At 37.0% G+C, this 16032-nt stretch overlaps 1 protein-coding gene across 5 annotated transcripts in view; it reads right to left on the bottom strand.

Moving 5' to 3' along the window:
* MYH10 (myosin heavy chain 10) overlaps window positions 1–16032 on the bottom strand; it is a 199968-nt gene that overhangs the window by 145740 nt on the left and 38196 nt on the right. For all 5 annotated transcript variants that reach the window (XM_056817527.1, XM_056817530.1, XM_056817529.1 and 2 more), the window contains exon 3: window positions 6655–6811. In XM_056817527.1, coding sequence (XP_056673505.1) covers window positions 6655–6811 — 157 coding nt within the window. The remainder of the gene's footprint in view (window positions 1–6654; window positions 6812–16032) is intronic.

The following is a 16032-nucleotide window of genomic DNA, read 5'->3' as shown; positions in this document are numbered from 1 at the left end:
ACGCGAAATGCAGACTCCTGTTTCTTCCCAGCATCTGCACTCTCCCCACATGGCCATTCCCCCCATCTGACCCGACCCATTTTGGACGACAGTGGGTTAGTAAAGGATGGGGCCCCCTCATAGAACTTGCAGACTTGGGGAACAGTGCACAGGGGTGGCACCAGAGGAATTGGTCTAATACACCTCCATTCAAAACAGAACTAAGTTTTTTTTTTTTAAACCAAGGGGCATTAGGACCCAACCAACCCAGTGTCTGCCTGATTTTCCCCACATGCCACTACTACAGGGACATTAAATTAATCCTGGGGGTCCTTCCAGGCTGTGCACTAGGGTTAAGGGCTCCCTGCCCCCTCCTACTTTGAAAACACATGATTGTTCCAAGGGAAGGGATTTAACTCCATTTTTCTTTCCCTCCTCCCTTCCCCCCCTCAAACAGTCCTTAAACCTGGGCTAAGAGGAAGTGTTCTTTTGAAATTTGTTTCTTGAAACTGCATTTTTCTCTCTTCCCCCACCCTCAAACTTTGCTAGTAGACTGCCTGCTTCTTTACCATATCTAAAGCCACATTTTCCTTGGGAGTGCTTGCCTTCATTAGCATTTTAAAAGCCACTCAAAGTTTTCCAGCATATTAAAAGCATATTATTTAGCATATTAAATAATATTATAATATTTAGCATATTAAAAGACAATTTTTTTTGCTTTCTCTTTTTTTCTCTGACTGCTTGCTTAGATAGGTCTATTCACAGATGTCTTCCACTCTACATGCATTTATAGCGCCACCTACTGTTGAGAATTAAAACTTCAGGAAAATAAAAAGAATTCCTTTGCTACTGCTACTAGAGATCTATTAAATTAAATACATTTAAATAAAAGAATTATTAATAGGAAATAATATTGATTTTTAAATTAAAATCAAATTTCTAAAATTGAATAAAGCCAACATTAAATCAAATTAATTATATGCAATATTAAGGAATAATTTTAGAACACAATAGTAGTAATAATACTATCACTAATAATAATTATTAATTTTTGATAACTATTATTATTCATTACTAATGGTTATTATTGGTGATTGATACTTGTTTATGGTTGTTAATGACAATAACTATAATGAATGTATATTATTACTTATTGATAACACTGATAATTATAAATGCATATTATTAATACCATTAATCATTATAATAAACGCATATTGTTATTAATTATTAATAACAATTGTTACACTGAATATACATTCAATATTGATACTATTGTTGTGCAACAACTACTGTTTTCTTACATTAGCCTTTTGTTTTGAACCTTCTCTTATTGCCTTCCACAATAACATTGAAGAACTTGGTGTCTCCACATTTTTTATGTTTTAGAAATTTTTCTTTGTTTAAGCTGCTAATTTAGCAATACTCATACTAGCTTAAATAGGACATAAAGACTAGACAATATAGGAAATACTGCAACACATCAGAGGAAATCAGGAAATATTCCTCCTGGTTCAGCCCTGAATAAATTTTTAAATTCCTGGAGTGATCCAAAAGGAGAATTGGTTGACAAAAAAAAGAAGCTAGAAAGCTTTGTAAGGCATGGATGGACATATCTTTCACCCGGCCAAAATAGGGCTCTTTTGACTTCAAGATCTTAAAAGATTTGAAGTTAGCCATTAAAAACAAAAGAGTCCAAAGATTATAAATACTGGTACTTATGGGCATATCATGTTGATGAATCAACCATTCCCTCCAGTGAGGAAACCTTCCTTTCTTTGGAACCAAACCATTCTAGCTTAAGTCCTTCAGGGAAATCTAGCAAGAAACATGCTCTATCATCCCATCATACTGACCAAAACCAGGATTTGAACCCTTCAGCTCCTTTTCCTGTCAGACCTCACTTATCCCCTACTCCTCCCAACCCCTTTCCTCCCAATCTACCTCTCTACCCTCCTTTGCCCACCCATCTCCCCTATCCCCACCCTTACCATCCCTACTTCAATCCTTTTCCGTACCCTCCTTCATACCTACCTTAGTATGACCCCTCTAGACCCACCCCTGATCCTTTTGCTCTACCTCCCCACCTGCTGACCAGCTCCATTCCACCACCCTACCCCCTTCCCCTACCAGCCTCACTACAACCCACTCCATTGAACTCCAGAGCACAAGCCAGCAGCAGTTGCCACAGATGATTCAAATAAAGGTCTTTCCCCTCTAAGAGTTGTCCCTAAATATAACAAGACGTGGAGATTTAGTAAACATTAGATATCATACACCTTTTTTTCCACAGGGCATTGAGAGATTCAAAGAAAAAAACACCTTCATATGAAGCTGAGCCTGTGGTGGTGATAAATAAGTTTGAAAGCACATTTTTTGCACATATAATCCCACATGGCTTGATGTAGAAGATTTGCTCCAGGTCTTGGTAACAGAAAGGGAAAGGAATAAGATTCTTTCTCTTATTAGTCAGGCCCAAGGAGAGGGAACAGCTCATCGGCCAACTGAAGATCCCAAATAGGACCCAAATTCAGAGCAAGATTACTTAGAACTATGCCAGGCTAGAAATGCATTGATAAAAGCTATGAGATACTGTTCTGATAGGCCTGGTACATGGACCAAATTTGAAAATCTTAAGCAAGAAGATAGCGAAAATCCCACCAAATTTATGGATAGACTTATCGGAGCTGGGAGGAAGATATATTGAACTTGATCTGGATAGGGAACGGGACCTTAGACAAATCAGAACGCAATTTGTAAAAAACAGTTGTAAGATAGTTAGGAATTATTTTATGACTAGCTGTCCAAATTGGCCTACTATGGACCTTGAAGAATTAAAAAGAGTAGCAGTTTATACTTTTGAGGGACATTATAAAATAAAGGAGGAGAACACAGATTTAGTGGAAGCATTAAGGAAGGAAATAAAGGAATTAAGGTCTAAACAAGGTGAGAAGGATAAGGAGAATGCTACTTTAGTAAGAGACGTTGCAGAAGGAGATAAAAGAATTAACTGATACAGCTGTACAGGCAAAGCAAGGAGAGATCATAGCTCTCTTACAAGAATCCACAAAGCAACCACTAACATGTTACTTTTGTGGAAAAGTTGGTCATGTGATTATGAATTGTAAGAAGAGGAATCAGGTAAATAGGAATGGAAGTTTCAGGAACAGTAATATTGATAGGAGAAATAGTTATTCGAGTGAGGAAAATAAAAAATCACACCCAAACACCTGTACTCAATGTGGGAACTCCCCTCAGCATGGGAGACTCCAGAGGTGTAGACAAAGGGATTGTGATGAATGATGGTACTTAGGAAGGGAAGGAACCACAAAGAGTCTGGAGGTAAATTTTAAACCTTCTCAGAGCTCATTGCCTTCTTGATGTTAACTGTTTTAGTCTGTTTCCCTCCCCAGAATGAAGTCTCTGTAACTCAATTCTAAAGACAAGATGTATGTAATTTACTGTAACCAATTTATGAGCTATCAAAATTGAAATGTTCTGTTAAATTGTCTTAATTTGTAACAACCCTATGACTGCGATTGTACTGTAGAAAAATATCTTTGTAAAAGCCCACAAACAACATTTTGTTCCTTTTTTGCCTTTGTTAATTGTCACATAGAGATGATGGATGGACTCCATCACATTGGTTTCAACCTGTATACAAGTTTTGGAGAATTTACTTGTCTAATGATTTAAATTTATTTTAATGGGTATTCAGACATGGTTTTCAGATATCTGGGAGCATCCCTACCTCTGATCATTTATTTTCCTGCCTCTTTAGTTGTTTGTAACAAGAAATAAGGGTCTATTTGTAGTTGAAGTAAAGTTAAATGGCATTGTTGTATTTTCCCATCTCTACATTTATTGTAAATGTAATGGATGACATATCTGTAGTGATTTTCACTTTTTAGTCCTTGGCTCCACATGAAAATGGTTGGGACATATTGAAGACAGTTCTGTTACACTGTTACAGTCTCATACCAAGAGGGAGGGAGATGCCCAAGTGGCTTAGTTAACCTGTAATGTGTTATAATCTCATCCAGGAGGTGGGAATGATTTTTTCCTGTGAAGCCCTGTAGCTTCAAAATGGATTTATTATATTTGTAATTCTTCATCAACTGCACAGAGGTTTTTCTGGGTTTTCTCTCCCAACAAATTTTGGAATTATGGTAATAATAGACTTTGTTAAAAATATCTTTGCCAAAGTTGAAAGATTGGCTAAATCTGTAGAACTTGTGACAAGTATTCATGTGTTCAAAGGTTTTTTACATGTCACATAGCAAGTCATGTAAATCCTAATGATAGTTGGTTTGTTTATTGTCATTAAATGGGCTCTTATAATTTTGGAGGATTTTGATACTTTTTAGGATCTGTATTAGTTGTACTACTGTTTTTAAAAGACTTTTACCCAGTGAAAAAATTATGTACACTCACACTGTGGATCCTGGCCAAATTAAGAGTGATATACGTTTCATTTTTGAGTGAGCACCTTTTGTATTGTGCCTCTGCTTGGCTATTACATTGTCACATGGAATGTGAACTGGGAAATTATGGGTTTTTTTTCTCTTTATGTTTGCAATAGGATATTTGATTTTTTCTTTCTTTTTTCCTAATCTTGGTGATACTTGAAGTATATGAAATCAGTATTAATGTTTTCTTTTTTTCTTGAAGGATACAGTTTACAGTATAAGTTTACAGTATTTATTAGCCCTAGTAATATGCATATCCAAAAAGCTTTCGAATATGGAAACCTGTCATTTATTGATAAATGTTAAAGGACTTTGTTTAATGATTATGTCTGATTCCAGGAGAAGGGAACAAAAGAGCTAATATACAGTGCCAAGTAGCACAAGGTCAAAACAGACCAAATCCAATCTAGGGAGGATTGTTGAACTTCTATACCAATACGAAAGGACTTGAACCTACTGTGCAAATCGAGGTTATGGCATTTGACATATGTTAAGATGAAGGACTCCTTGTACTACACTCCATGTGCAATACTTTGAGACAAGTACCTCAGGTTGGCTATCATCCTGGTTCCCCCTATCTCTAACAGTGAAGTTGTACAGTCAAACCAGGGAATGATTTTTCCCATTTGCTGCTGAAACTTAGTCCTTTCTCTCTTATAGTTTGGCAATTTTCTGTAGTCCTGGCTGCAAATGGGTAAAGTGCTATATTGCTGCTATTGTCCTACAGGCTTGTGAGACAGAAGTCACTTTAATTGGGCCTTGCTGTGATTCAAGGACCTGTTACAAGTAATTTTTATTTTTTACTCAGAATTTTATACACATAAGATTTTTATTTTATTCTTATCATTTCTATATTTCTTATTTTTATTTGGAATTTTTTTGGGGTGGTTTGTTTTTGTTTTGTTTTTTCTTTTAACAATGTTTCATATACCTCATAACTCAAGTCATATATCCCAGGGTGACTCTGGTGTTGGTCAACACCCTCCTCGGGGGATTGTTTAAAATTTTTTGGAGAAATTTCAGGAAAAGAAACTTGTCAACATCCTGAATCAAGAAAGCAGATCCTTTTGGAGAAGGTGCTGTAAAGATGCCTGAAGAAGCTACACACTGCACCAAGAGATCCAGAATGAACTTTGGGATATAATGAACTGAACTGAAGGGGTTGTATATACTTATTCTAAATGTAAGCTCTTATGCCAAAGGGGACTGCCCCATATTTGGCATTTTGTCAATGTCAATCGATATTTGTTTTATACTCCCATCTCTAACTATTGTAACTTCCTCCTAGAAAAATGCAATATTGTATGTACTTTTAGCTAGAAGGCATTTAGATAGATTAAGATAGTTATATTTAAATGATCCATTGGGGAGATGGGTCTCCCAAAGGATCACAGGGGAAATCGTGTCAATTATCCCCTCCCCCTCCTGAGTAACTTTATCTGTCTATCAAACATTCCTGACATACCACAGTTGCACCAGGGTTGTGTCGGTGTATGTTCTGTATGTGAATAAAAGTAAAGGTTTGGGGAATAATTGGGAAAACCTCAGAGGAATCAGGAGACCAATGAGAGGACCATGAGAGAACCATGAGAAGAGAGAGAGCAGGCAGATGAGGGAGATGTGGATGTTGACTTTAATTGATCACTCTATTGCAAATATTAATAATATGTAAATAGGTTTTGAACAATGATACAGGTAAAACCTAGTGGAATTGCTCATCAGCTCCATGAGGGAGGGAGGGAAGAGGGGAAGGAAGAACATGAATCCATGTAACCACGGAAAAATAAGTCTAAATTAAATAATTTTTAAAGTCATTAGTTTAAAAATCTATTTTATTCTTCCCTAAATTCTCCAACCCAAAAGGAAATATATTAATCACTCTTGCTCTTTCCTCCCACAGAAATTAAAAAGTATCTATACTTTCTCTACCAACTTTTGATCTAAACATAATTCAACTTAGTCAACAACATCTGCTATGAATCAAATAAGTCTGTAAACACAAAAGCATCAAAGTGCTATATATTACACACAGTGGTATAACAAAAAATTTTAGCTGAAATGAAAAACATGAATTTCACAAAATGAAGCCACTGAAGCAACAAAAAAAACATCTTATCTGCTGGCAATAATAAGCCCTTGTTTGGGCATAATTTAAACAATATTTAAGGAATGAATAACAAACTTAGTACTTTTAATATCCACTTACCTTGAAGCATACATCTATAAGCAGATTCAGATATAGCATAGATGTGGGGGGGCATCTCATGACGCTTCTTCCCTCTGTACATTTCAATAATATTTTCAGAGTAAATTGGAAGATTCTTGTAAGGATTTATGACTACACAGAACAGTCCAGAGTAGGTCTAGGCCAAAAAACAAAAATTAAAATTAAATAGAATATGGGGAAAAAATGACCTTGAACAAAACCTTACCTCTTAGCCAAATCCAGTTTAACATTATACTCAGCAAAATTGAAGAATCATACACTTTCAAATACACAAACAAGAAAAAGGGAAAGTGATTAGAAAAAGAAACCATAAACTTACATTGTAATTGGTTTTACAGTGAATATATGTAAATTTTATCAATATAGTGAATTAAAGCAACCTTCTGCTTCCATGTCTATTTCTGAATTTTCCTGTGTTTAACTAGGTTCTGTTGCTATAATTGTTATTACTTGCATTGCTCTAATCAGAGTATATATTGTTCTATAGATTCTATTATATCTAATATTTACTCTTTGTAATCATTTACACTAGTGATGGGGAACCTCTTAGAGATGGAATGTCAGGTCCCACCCCCAAGACCAAGTTCCATGTCACTCTTCAGAGGTGCTCCCTGCCAAACTCCACCCCATAGAGGGAAGGGAGAAAGAGCTCCCATTGGGCTGTAGGCAGATGAAGTAAGGAATGTCCTCAGCAAATGTAGAAAGGGGGAGGGGAGAGGTCCTGGAAGCTCTGCCATTTGTGAGCTACCCACCTTACCCCCTGTGCAATTCCATTGGGCTGCTGGGCAGAGGGGTGGGGAATGGGAAAAAAATGTCCTCAGGCACAATGAAGAGGGGGAGGGGAGCAGCTCCACCCAAGGTCCTCAGTCTTTCTAGTAACAAATTTGAAGGGGGGTAAGGGCGAGGGAGGGGAGGCACAGGCAGCCAGGTGCCCACAGAGAGCGCTCTACATGCCATCTTCAGCACCCATGCGATCACTGATTTATAGAAATAACTTAATATGGAATACATAGATGATTTTTGTACTGAATACATGGGAAATAAATTCAGAGAATGCAAAAAGCTAGAGATCAGACTGTAGAAAACTTTGAATGACAATCTTAAGGAATTAAAGACTTTATTTGGTGGGCAAAGGACACCTGAAGTAGTATTTTTAAAATTATTGTCAATTGTTGGGAGTGGGGGAGGGAGATTCCTACTGAATCAGAAGGTCAACAAACCCCAGTAGAGAAGAACAGTTAGGTGATAAAAGTTCAAGTGTGTGGGGGCAGCTGGGTAGCTCAATGGATTGAGAGCCAGGCCTAGAGATGGGAGGTCCTAGGTTCAAATCTGGCCTCAGACACTTCCCAGCTGTGTGACCCTAGACAAGTCACTTGACCCCCATTGCCTAGCCCTAACCAATGGAAGGTAAAGGTTTAAAAAAAAAAAAGTTCAAGTGTGAGATAAGAGTTTGTATAAGGGAAGCCTGAATAGAGATATTTTGAAGAATAAATTTACACACACCAACCCTTCAATACTCCTTACTCTTCTTTCTTCCCAAATTGGGACACTATATGATGACCAGAATGAACACTTGGGTCTTGCTAGGTCCTGTCTTGTATTCCCTCAGGTCCTGTTGCTGCTTTTTCTGGATGTTGAATGCTGTGTTCAAGGATCTTAGGGGTGGTTCAGGCTGGAGACTTAAAAAGTTTTCTGGGCACCCAAAGCTGTCTGATCCAAAGCAAAACTCCTAGCCCAGATTTAGGTCTAGGCAAAACAACTATGGGCTCAACCCTGGGCTCCAGTAAACAGACTGCTTCTAGATTAGTACGCGATGTCTAGCATATAGTAGGCATTTAGTAAATGTTTATTGATTGACTAAGCCACTTCAACTGGCTGGAAGTCTCTGAAGGTTCAGATCAATAGAATTTTAGGTTTCCTCTCAGTCAGAGTTGGCTTTCCTGTTTATTTGCCTATAAGCTTCAGACTAGGACAGAGGCTGGGTAACCAAGACTTTGCTCTAAGGTACAGCTGCTGGCTAGTTCTGTTCCTGCTCCTTGTCCTGTTCCTAGTTCTGTTCAGCTTCAAGTCTGAAATGTCCAAGTCCATCATTCTCCAGCCATCCACAATTAATCTGCAACCCAAGTCTGAGTCTGTATCAGTGACAGAGACACCAGTTGGGATCTGTTCCTAGTCCCTGCCATGACAGATTCAGGATTTCATCCCAACTAGCCTAAAAATGCAGGCCTTGGACCATTGCTATGCTTCACACCTGTGCCCTCTTGCTCACTCCTGTTCCTGGTGGTCTTCCTATGCTAACCTAGGATACAAAAATAACCTGTAGTAATTTCCCCTCAATCTCTCAATCAGGATTTAGTCTGGTGCTCTTTCTAGGTTTTTGTGGCAGTGGGGGATGGAGGGGGGGGGGGAAGAATAGCAAAGTTATTTATATTGTCATTTTGGATGGTTTCCTCAACTCTTTGCAATCTGGTTTCCAACTCAACCAAAATCTTTCTCAAACCTCATTCTTCTTGGCCATTTCCGTTACATTTGACACTACTGAATTGTGAAACATTTCTCCTGCATTATCTCTCCTCTTTGCTAGTTCTCCCTTCTTAATCTTCTTTGCTTATATTCATCATCCTTGTCACACCTCCTTTTCAACTATTTCTAAAAAATCTGTTCTGGGCACCCTTTTCTCTTTATATACTCTCTCGTGACCTTATGTTCCATGGGCTTAATTATCACCTCTGTGCAGATGATTCACAGATCCAGATCCAATTTCTCCCCTAGGTTTCAGTACCAAATCCCCAAATGTCTAATGGGTATTTCAAAATAGATATCTCAGAAATATCACAAAAATCATTATCTGTTAATGGTAACACTGTTCTTCCAATTTCACAGGCATCATCCTCTACTCCTCACTTCTCCTCATCCTACATATTCAATCAGTCACTAAACCTTGACATCTCTTCCATCCGGCCTCTTCTCTCCATTGATATAACCACCAACAACTTCGTTAAAGTTCTTATCACCTCTCATGAGGGCTGCAATGATCCTCAGATTGGTCTCCATACTGTAAGTCTCTTCCCACTCTAGCAATGATAAAGTGACTTTCCTTAAGCACAGCATCTTAATCAACTCAATCAAATGTACTGGTTTCCTCTGGGCTAAAATTAATTCTCTAGCTTTTAAAGCCCTATAAAATCTGAACCCAATCTATCTTTCCAGTCTCAATGGATGTTATTTCCCCTTTGCAAACTACCCAAACTGGCCTACTCACTTCCCCTTACAGATGAATACAACACTTCATTTCTTGTCTTTATACTAGTCATCCTCATGCCTAGAATACCCTCAATCCTCACAGCTGACTCACAGAATCCCTCTCTTCCTTCCAAGATAGATATAGCTCAAGTAGTTTGTTTGTTTTTTTTAAACCCTTACCTTCCATCTTGGAGTCAATACTGTGTATTGGCTCCAAGGCATTAAGAGGGGTAAGGGCTAGGCAATGGGGGTCAAGTGACGTGCCCAGGGTCACAGCTGGGAAGTGTCTGAGTTCAGATTTGAACCTAGGACCTCCCGTCTCTAGGCATGACTCTCAATCCACTGAGCCACCCAGCTGCCCCCTGCTCAAGTAGTTTTAAGAAGTTTCCTGGCTCCCTTCTCAAATTAAATTCTTCACCTTCCAAACTTGTAGTCAAAAATTTTGTATTTGTTCTTTTTATATTTATTCTGTATATCTTTTTATAGACTTATTTTCCCCCCATTACAATGTAAGCACCTTGCAGATAAGGATTTACATTTTATTCGTATCCCCAGATCCTAGAACATAGGAGTGTGCTGGTAAATATTTAACAACCTGTCTCAAATGATACCTTCAATCTGCACTGTTAGCCTTTTCTTTAGTCTAGACAATAAGCAAAACAACAAATCAAGCCCTGACTTGTTTGTTGCGTTCCCAGGTATAAATGTTCATACTAAAAATTTAACTACTAAGTTGGTCAGATGTGGAAATGTGACTATTCAGGAAACTGTAAATGTCCCAGCAAAGCTGCTATATATAATGAAGCAAAGGTCCTTATATCAGGGAAGGATATAAATTCTTTATTTGTTCCCAGGTTAAAACCTTTTTAAAAAATCAGAATTAAACAGAATAACATATCCCCCCCCCAATTTCAAAGAGGAAATTATCACAGAATCTTAGATTTATAACCATCATTACTTCTGCTGATTCATATGAGAGGCAATATGATCATAGCTGGTCTCCTTCCCTCAAGAGCAAAAAAAGACAGTAATAGTAAAAGAGATTAAATAGTAAAAGAGATTAAAATCTATAGATGAGGTCACTTAATACCAAAGGAATTGTACCAACACCAAGTGTGCATATGAATTACTATTCATTTGTTAATAAAATTGGCAATTTCCCACTTTCCATGTTCAATTTTAAGAATAAAGATATTTGTTACTAAATAATCTACCTCTCATTCTTCAAGGTTGCTGGTTTTCATATAATTCACAAAATTCTGAGGCTCTGAATTTTTATGAGTTATGAACTATACTTAAGCATGTTTGAAAAGAAGAAAAATAATATAATAATGTTCACACTTCAGTTGCTCAAAAAAAAGTTCCAGAGATCAAAATTATAAAACTCTCCAAAATTATGTTCTCAGTTATGGTAAGTACACTTCTCCTTTCCAATATATGTAGCAACAATAATACAGTGTTGGTAGAACTGTAAACTGATTCGATCATTTTGGAAGACAATTTGTAATTAAAGTTGAAAAAAATTGACTTTTAAATGGCTATTCTTATTAACCTAGAGATCTCACTAATATGCATATATCCCCAAAGAATGAATGAATGAATGGAATAAAAAGCATTTATTAAGCCCTTACTATATACAAAGCATTGTGCAGAAGGGTTATAAAGAGAAAAGCGAGACAGACTGTTCTCAAGGAATTGACATTCTAATACAGGGACAACTGCATAAACAGCTTTGTTGGTGAAAGTTACAGCTGCAAACTCAGTGGAAAGATTTTAGAAGTAAAGGATACATATGCTTTATTTTTTTAATTTTCAAATTATATAATGCATATTCTTTAATGTCATTTCTACTGATAATCTTATTAGTTTGTGATGGTGAGCCATTTGGCAATGCCAAAGACTATGGTGGCAAGAATTTTACTTCCCAAGTCTTCAGTGTTTATGACTGCTAAAGAAGCAGGGGCCCCAGCACCAGCAAAATAAGCTGCCAAGGGAGCAACTGGGTAGATCAGTGGATTGAGAGCTAGGCCTAGAGACAAGAGATCCTAGGTTAAAATCTGGCTTCAGACACTTCCTGGCTGTGTGACCCTAGGCAAGCCACTTAACATGGTATTGATTCTAAGACAGAAGGCAAGGGTTTTTAAAAAAAATAATTGCTAGGTTGCATCTCCACAAGGATTTTTTCCCCCAGGATGATAGCTGCATGGGAACTGGTGATTTAAAATAATGTCGGGGCCAGATGTATAGTGGTATCAGTGGCACCAAGGGGAACAAGAGCAAAGGTGCAGTTTGCAGAAAAGAAGGCAAATAGCCACAAGTGAAATAGTACGAGCAAAGCACACCCACCTGAGCTAAAAAATTTATGGACAAAAAGTTATTGAAATGAAATGGTAGGAGGCATGTCCAAGGAATATTGTAATTATAATCCATTTATGAATCTTGTGATGGAAGTAGCATAGAGATGGCACCAGATGAGCAACAAAGCAATAATGGAATGGTGGTGATCTGAGAAAATGATATAAGGAATGAATGAAGCACCACAGATAACATGGGTCTCCTCTGATCCTTTACATTCAAGCCTGCCTTTTTCTTTTCAATTGATACACAAGACTCATTACTGTGTATTCATTAACTTTTTAAAATTAAATTTTTTGTAAAATGTTTAGATTTTTCTTTCTCTTAGGTATTCCTAAAAGGAAAACCACATGGTAATGATGCCTTTTAAAAAATCTTCAGTTTTGTTTGATGCTACAAATTAAGGAAAATCAGAGAGCTCCTTTAAATTTAAAATTACTGTCAAACTGAAATCCAAGAAACTATTTACATTATTAATATTTTGGCCATTTTAGTTTTTGTATTCATATTTCTACCGGCAAAATAAAAGACACTGGACAGAAAAAAATATATATATAATAGTGGTGGCAAATGATCTACCCAGTAGGTATCACTTCTTGCCTCTCATTCAGGGTGTTTGATTCAACTAGGTGCCTCTGCTAAGCTGGCCTATCTGCAATGTAGGTGGTTGCTGGTGAAGAAAATCATATAACACGCCCACCCAGGACAATGGCTCCAAAGGGTAAGCCAGAAGCAAAACCAGAGGTCTGTCAGACCCAAGAAAATCAAAGTCAGAAAGAAGAGTCCCATAATCAAAGAGTTCATTTTGTAGTAGCAAAGAGCTGAAAACGAAATAGCCTCTCCTTTCAACTGAGAAATGGTTAAACAAATTTTAGTACATAAACATGATGACAGAAAAGAACAGGAGAAATTCCATGAAATACCTCGGAGTAAAGTAAGCAGAATCAGAAAGTATGATTACAACAATTCAGACAGAAAAAAAAACAACAAAATGAAACTGAAGCTATGTAATTATGATCAAGAAGAATTTTTTTAAAACATAACTTTTGTCAGAGGTTTTTGGTATGAAGATTGTTTCCCAATTTGTTGATTCCCTTCTGATTTTGTTTGCATTGGTATTGTTTGTACAAAAACTTTTTAATTTGATGTAATCAAAATTTTAATTTTACATTTTGTGACTTTTTTCTAGTTCTTGCTTGGTCTTAAAATCTTTCCTTTCCCAAAGATCTGACATGTATACTATTCTCTTTTCACCTAATTTACTTAGAGTTTCCTTCTTTATATTCAAGTCATTCACCCATTCTGAGTTTATCTTGGTGTAGGGTGTGAGATGTTGATCCAAACCTAATCTCTCCCATATTGTCTTCCAATTTTCCCAGCAATTTTTATCAAATAGTGGGTTTTGGTCCCCAAAACTGGGATCTTTGGCTTGTCATACTGTCTTGCTGAGGTCATTTACCCCAAGTCTATTCCACTGATCCTCCTTTCTGTCTCTTAGCCAGTACCAAACTGTTTTGATGACCACTGCTTTATGGTATAGTTTGAGATCTGGGACTGCAAGGTCTACTTCCTTCACATTTTTTTTCATAATTTCCCTGGACATCCTTGACCTTTTGTTCTTCCAAACGAACTTTGTTATGGTTTTTCTAATTCAGTAAAAAAGTTTTTTGGTATTTCAAGGGGTATGGCCCTAAATAAGTAGATTAATCCGGGTAGGATTGTCATTTTTATTATCTTATCTCATTCTACCCATGAGTAGTTGATGTTTTTCCAGTTGTATAGATCTAGTTTTAATTTTGTATGGAGTGTTTTGTAGTTGTGTTCATATAGTTCCTGTGTTTGTCTTGGCAGATAGATTCCTAAGTATTTTATATTGTCTAGGGTGATTTTAAATATAATCTGTCTTTCTAATACTTGCTGCTGAGATGTGTTAGAGATATATAGAAATGCTGATAACTTTGATAAAGTTGTTGATTATTTCCACTAGCTTTTTGGTTGATTCTCTACAATTCTTTAAGTAAAACATCATATCATCTGCAAAGAGTGATAGCTTGGTCTCCTCACTGCCTATTTTAATACCTTCAATTTATTTTTCTTCTCTAATTGCTACTGCTAGTGTTTCTAGTACAATGTTCAATAATAGAGGTGAGAATGGGCATCCTTGTTTCACTCATGATCTTACTGAGAAGGCTTCTAGTTTGTCTCCATTGCAGATGATGTTGGCTGATGGTTTTAGATATATACTGTTTATTATTTTTAGGAAAGGCCCTTCTATTCCTATACTTTCTAGTGTTTTCAATAGGAATGGGTGTTGTATTTTGTCAAAGGCTTTTTCTGTGTCTATTGAGATAATCATGTAATTTTTGTCAGTTTGCTTTTTAATATGGTCAATTATTTGGATGGTTTTCCTAATATTGAACCATCCTTGCATTCCTGGTATGAATCCTACCTGGTCATAGTGAATAACCCTCATGATCACTTGCTGGAGTCTTTTTTCTAAAGTAAGCAGAATCAGAAAGTATGATTAAAACAATTTAGACAGAAAAAAAAACCAACAAAATGAAATTGAATGCTATGTAATTATGATTAAGAAGAAAATTTTAAAACATAACCTCTTCAGTGAAGAAGCAGAACTCTAAAGGTATATAATATTTTGTTTGGTCTAATATGTGGCTTTGGTTTGTTTTGTTGACTTTTTCTTTAACTTTTTTAAAAATTGGTGAAAAGAAATACCCTTGATGGATAGCGGTTTGACATATTCAGAAATTAATGCAATGTAAATAACGACCAAGAAAAAAATTTTAAGTAATTATTTCTACTTTATTTCCCTATTTTACCAATGACTATATTTAAATCCAGTAAAACACATTTTTCCATAAGCTGATGATACTGCATAAGTTTCAATCATCCAAATTCTTACGTCACAGATGCACATGGGAGGGAATAAGGATGTCTCTGATCACTATAGGAAACAAAAACTGGCAAAAGAAAATAAATTTAAAAACATGTCTAGCCAAGAACTAAGGACTTGAAAATTATTCCAGCTGAATTTGAAGGCATAAGATATGGCAAATCATCACTAATAGTACTGAAGCTGATATGACAAGATAAATAAAAACATCTTAATAAAAGGCTAGATGTACTTTAAAAACCTTAGAGTTAGCCTTAAAAAACAAACACTGCTTAAAGAAGGCAAGCATGAAAAAATATAGATGAAGAAATATTATAGGAGAAGGCGGAGTCAAGATAGTGGCCTAGAAGGAGCAGAAATTCAGACCGCTGAATACCCTTCCTTACTGATCACAAACTGAATGCACCTAGGGGACTGAAAATCAAACCTAACAACAAGACAGAGCCAAGGAACCTGGCTGCTTGTCTCAATTCAAAAAGTACGTCCCCCCTCCCCCCAAAAAAGCTGGAATTTGAGAACACTTGGGTTTAAGGGGAAGGCAGAAGGAAGGTCCCAGGACCCCTCCCCCCCTGCCCACCTAGAGCTCTGAGACTCCAGCGGTAGCAGGAACTTCTGGGCAGGCAAAGGCATTGGTCTGGAGGGTGTACCTTGCAGGCAGGGCTGTGCCAAGCTCAGAGCGTCGAACACAGACAGCAGGGAAGGAGATAGAGAGGGAACATAGAGCTTGCAGCCTGGCCAAAGCTGTGAAGATCCTCCATATTTGCTCCAGCCTTACAGGAGGTGTTGGTCTCAGAGCACACCCAGCCCAAACAAGCTGAACTTAATCCCATCAAAAGTCTTCAGAACTC

Source organism: Monodelphis domestica, chromosome 2 (genome assembly GCF_027887165.1).
Source record: "Monodelphis domestica isolate mMonDom1 chromosome 2, mMonDom1.pri, whole genome shotgun sequence".
NCBI classification, from domain to species: domain Eukaryota; kingdom Metazoa; phylum Chordata; class Mammalia; order Didelphimorphia; family Didelphidae; genus Monodelphis; species Monodelphis domestica.
The sequence above is the reverse complement of the archived record's forward strand: the minus strand, read 5'-3'. Positions and strand labels throughout refer to the sequence as shown.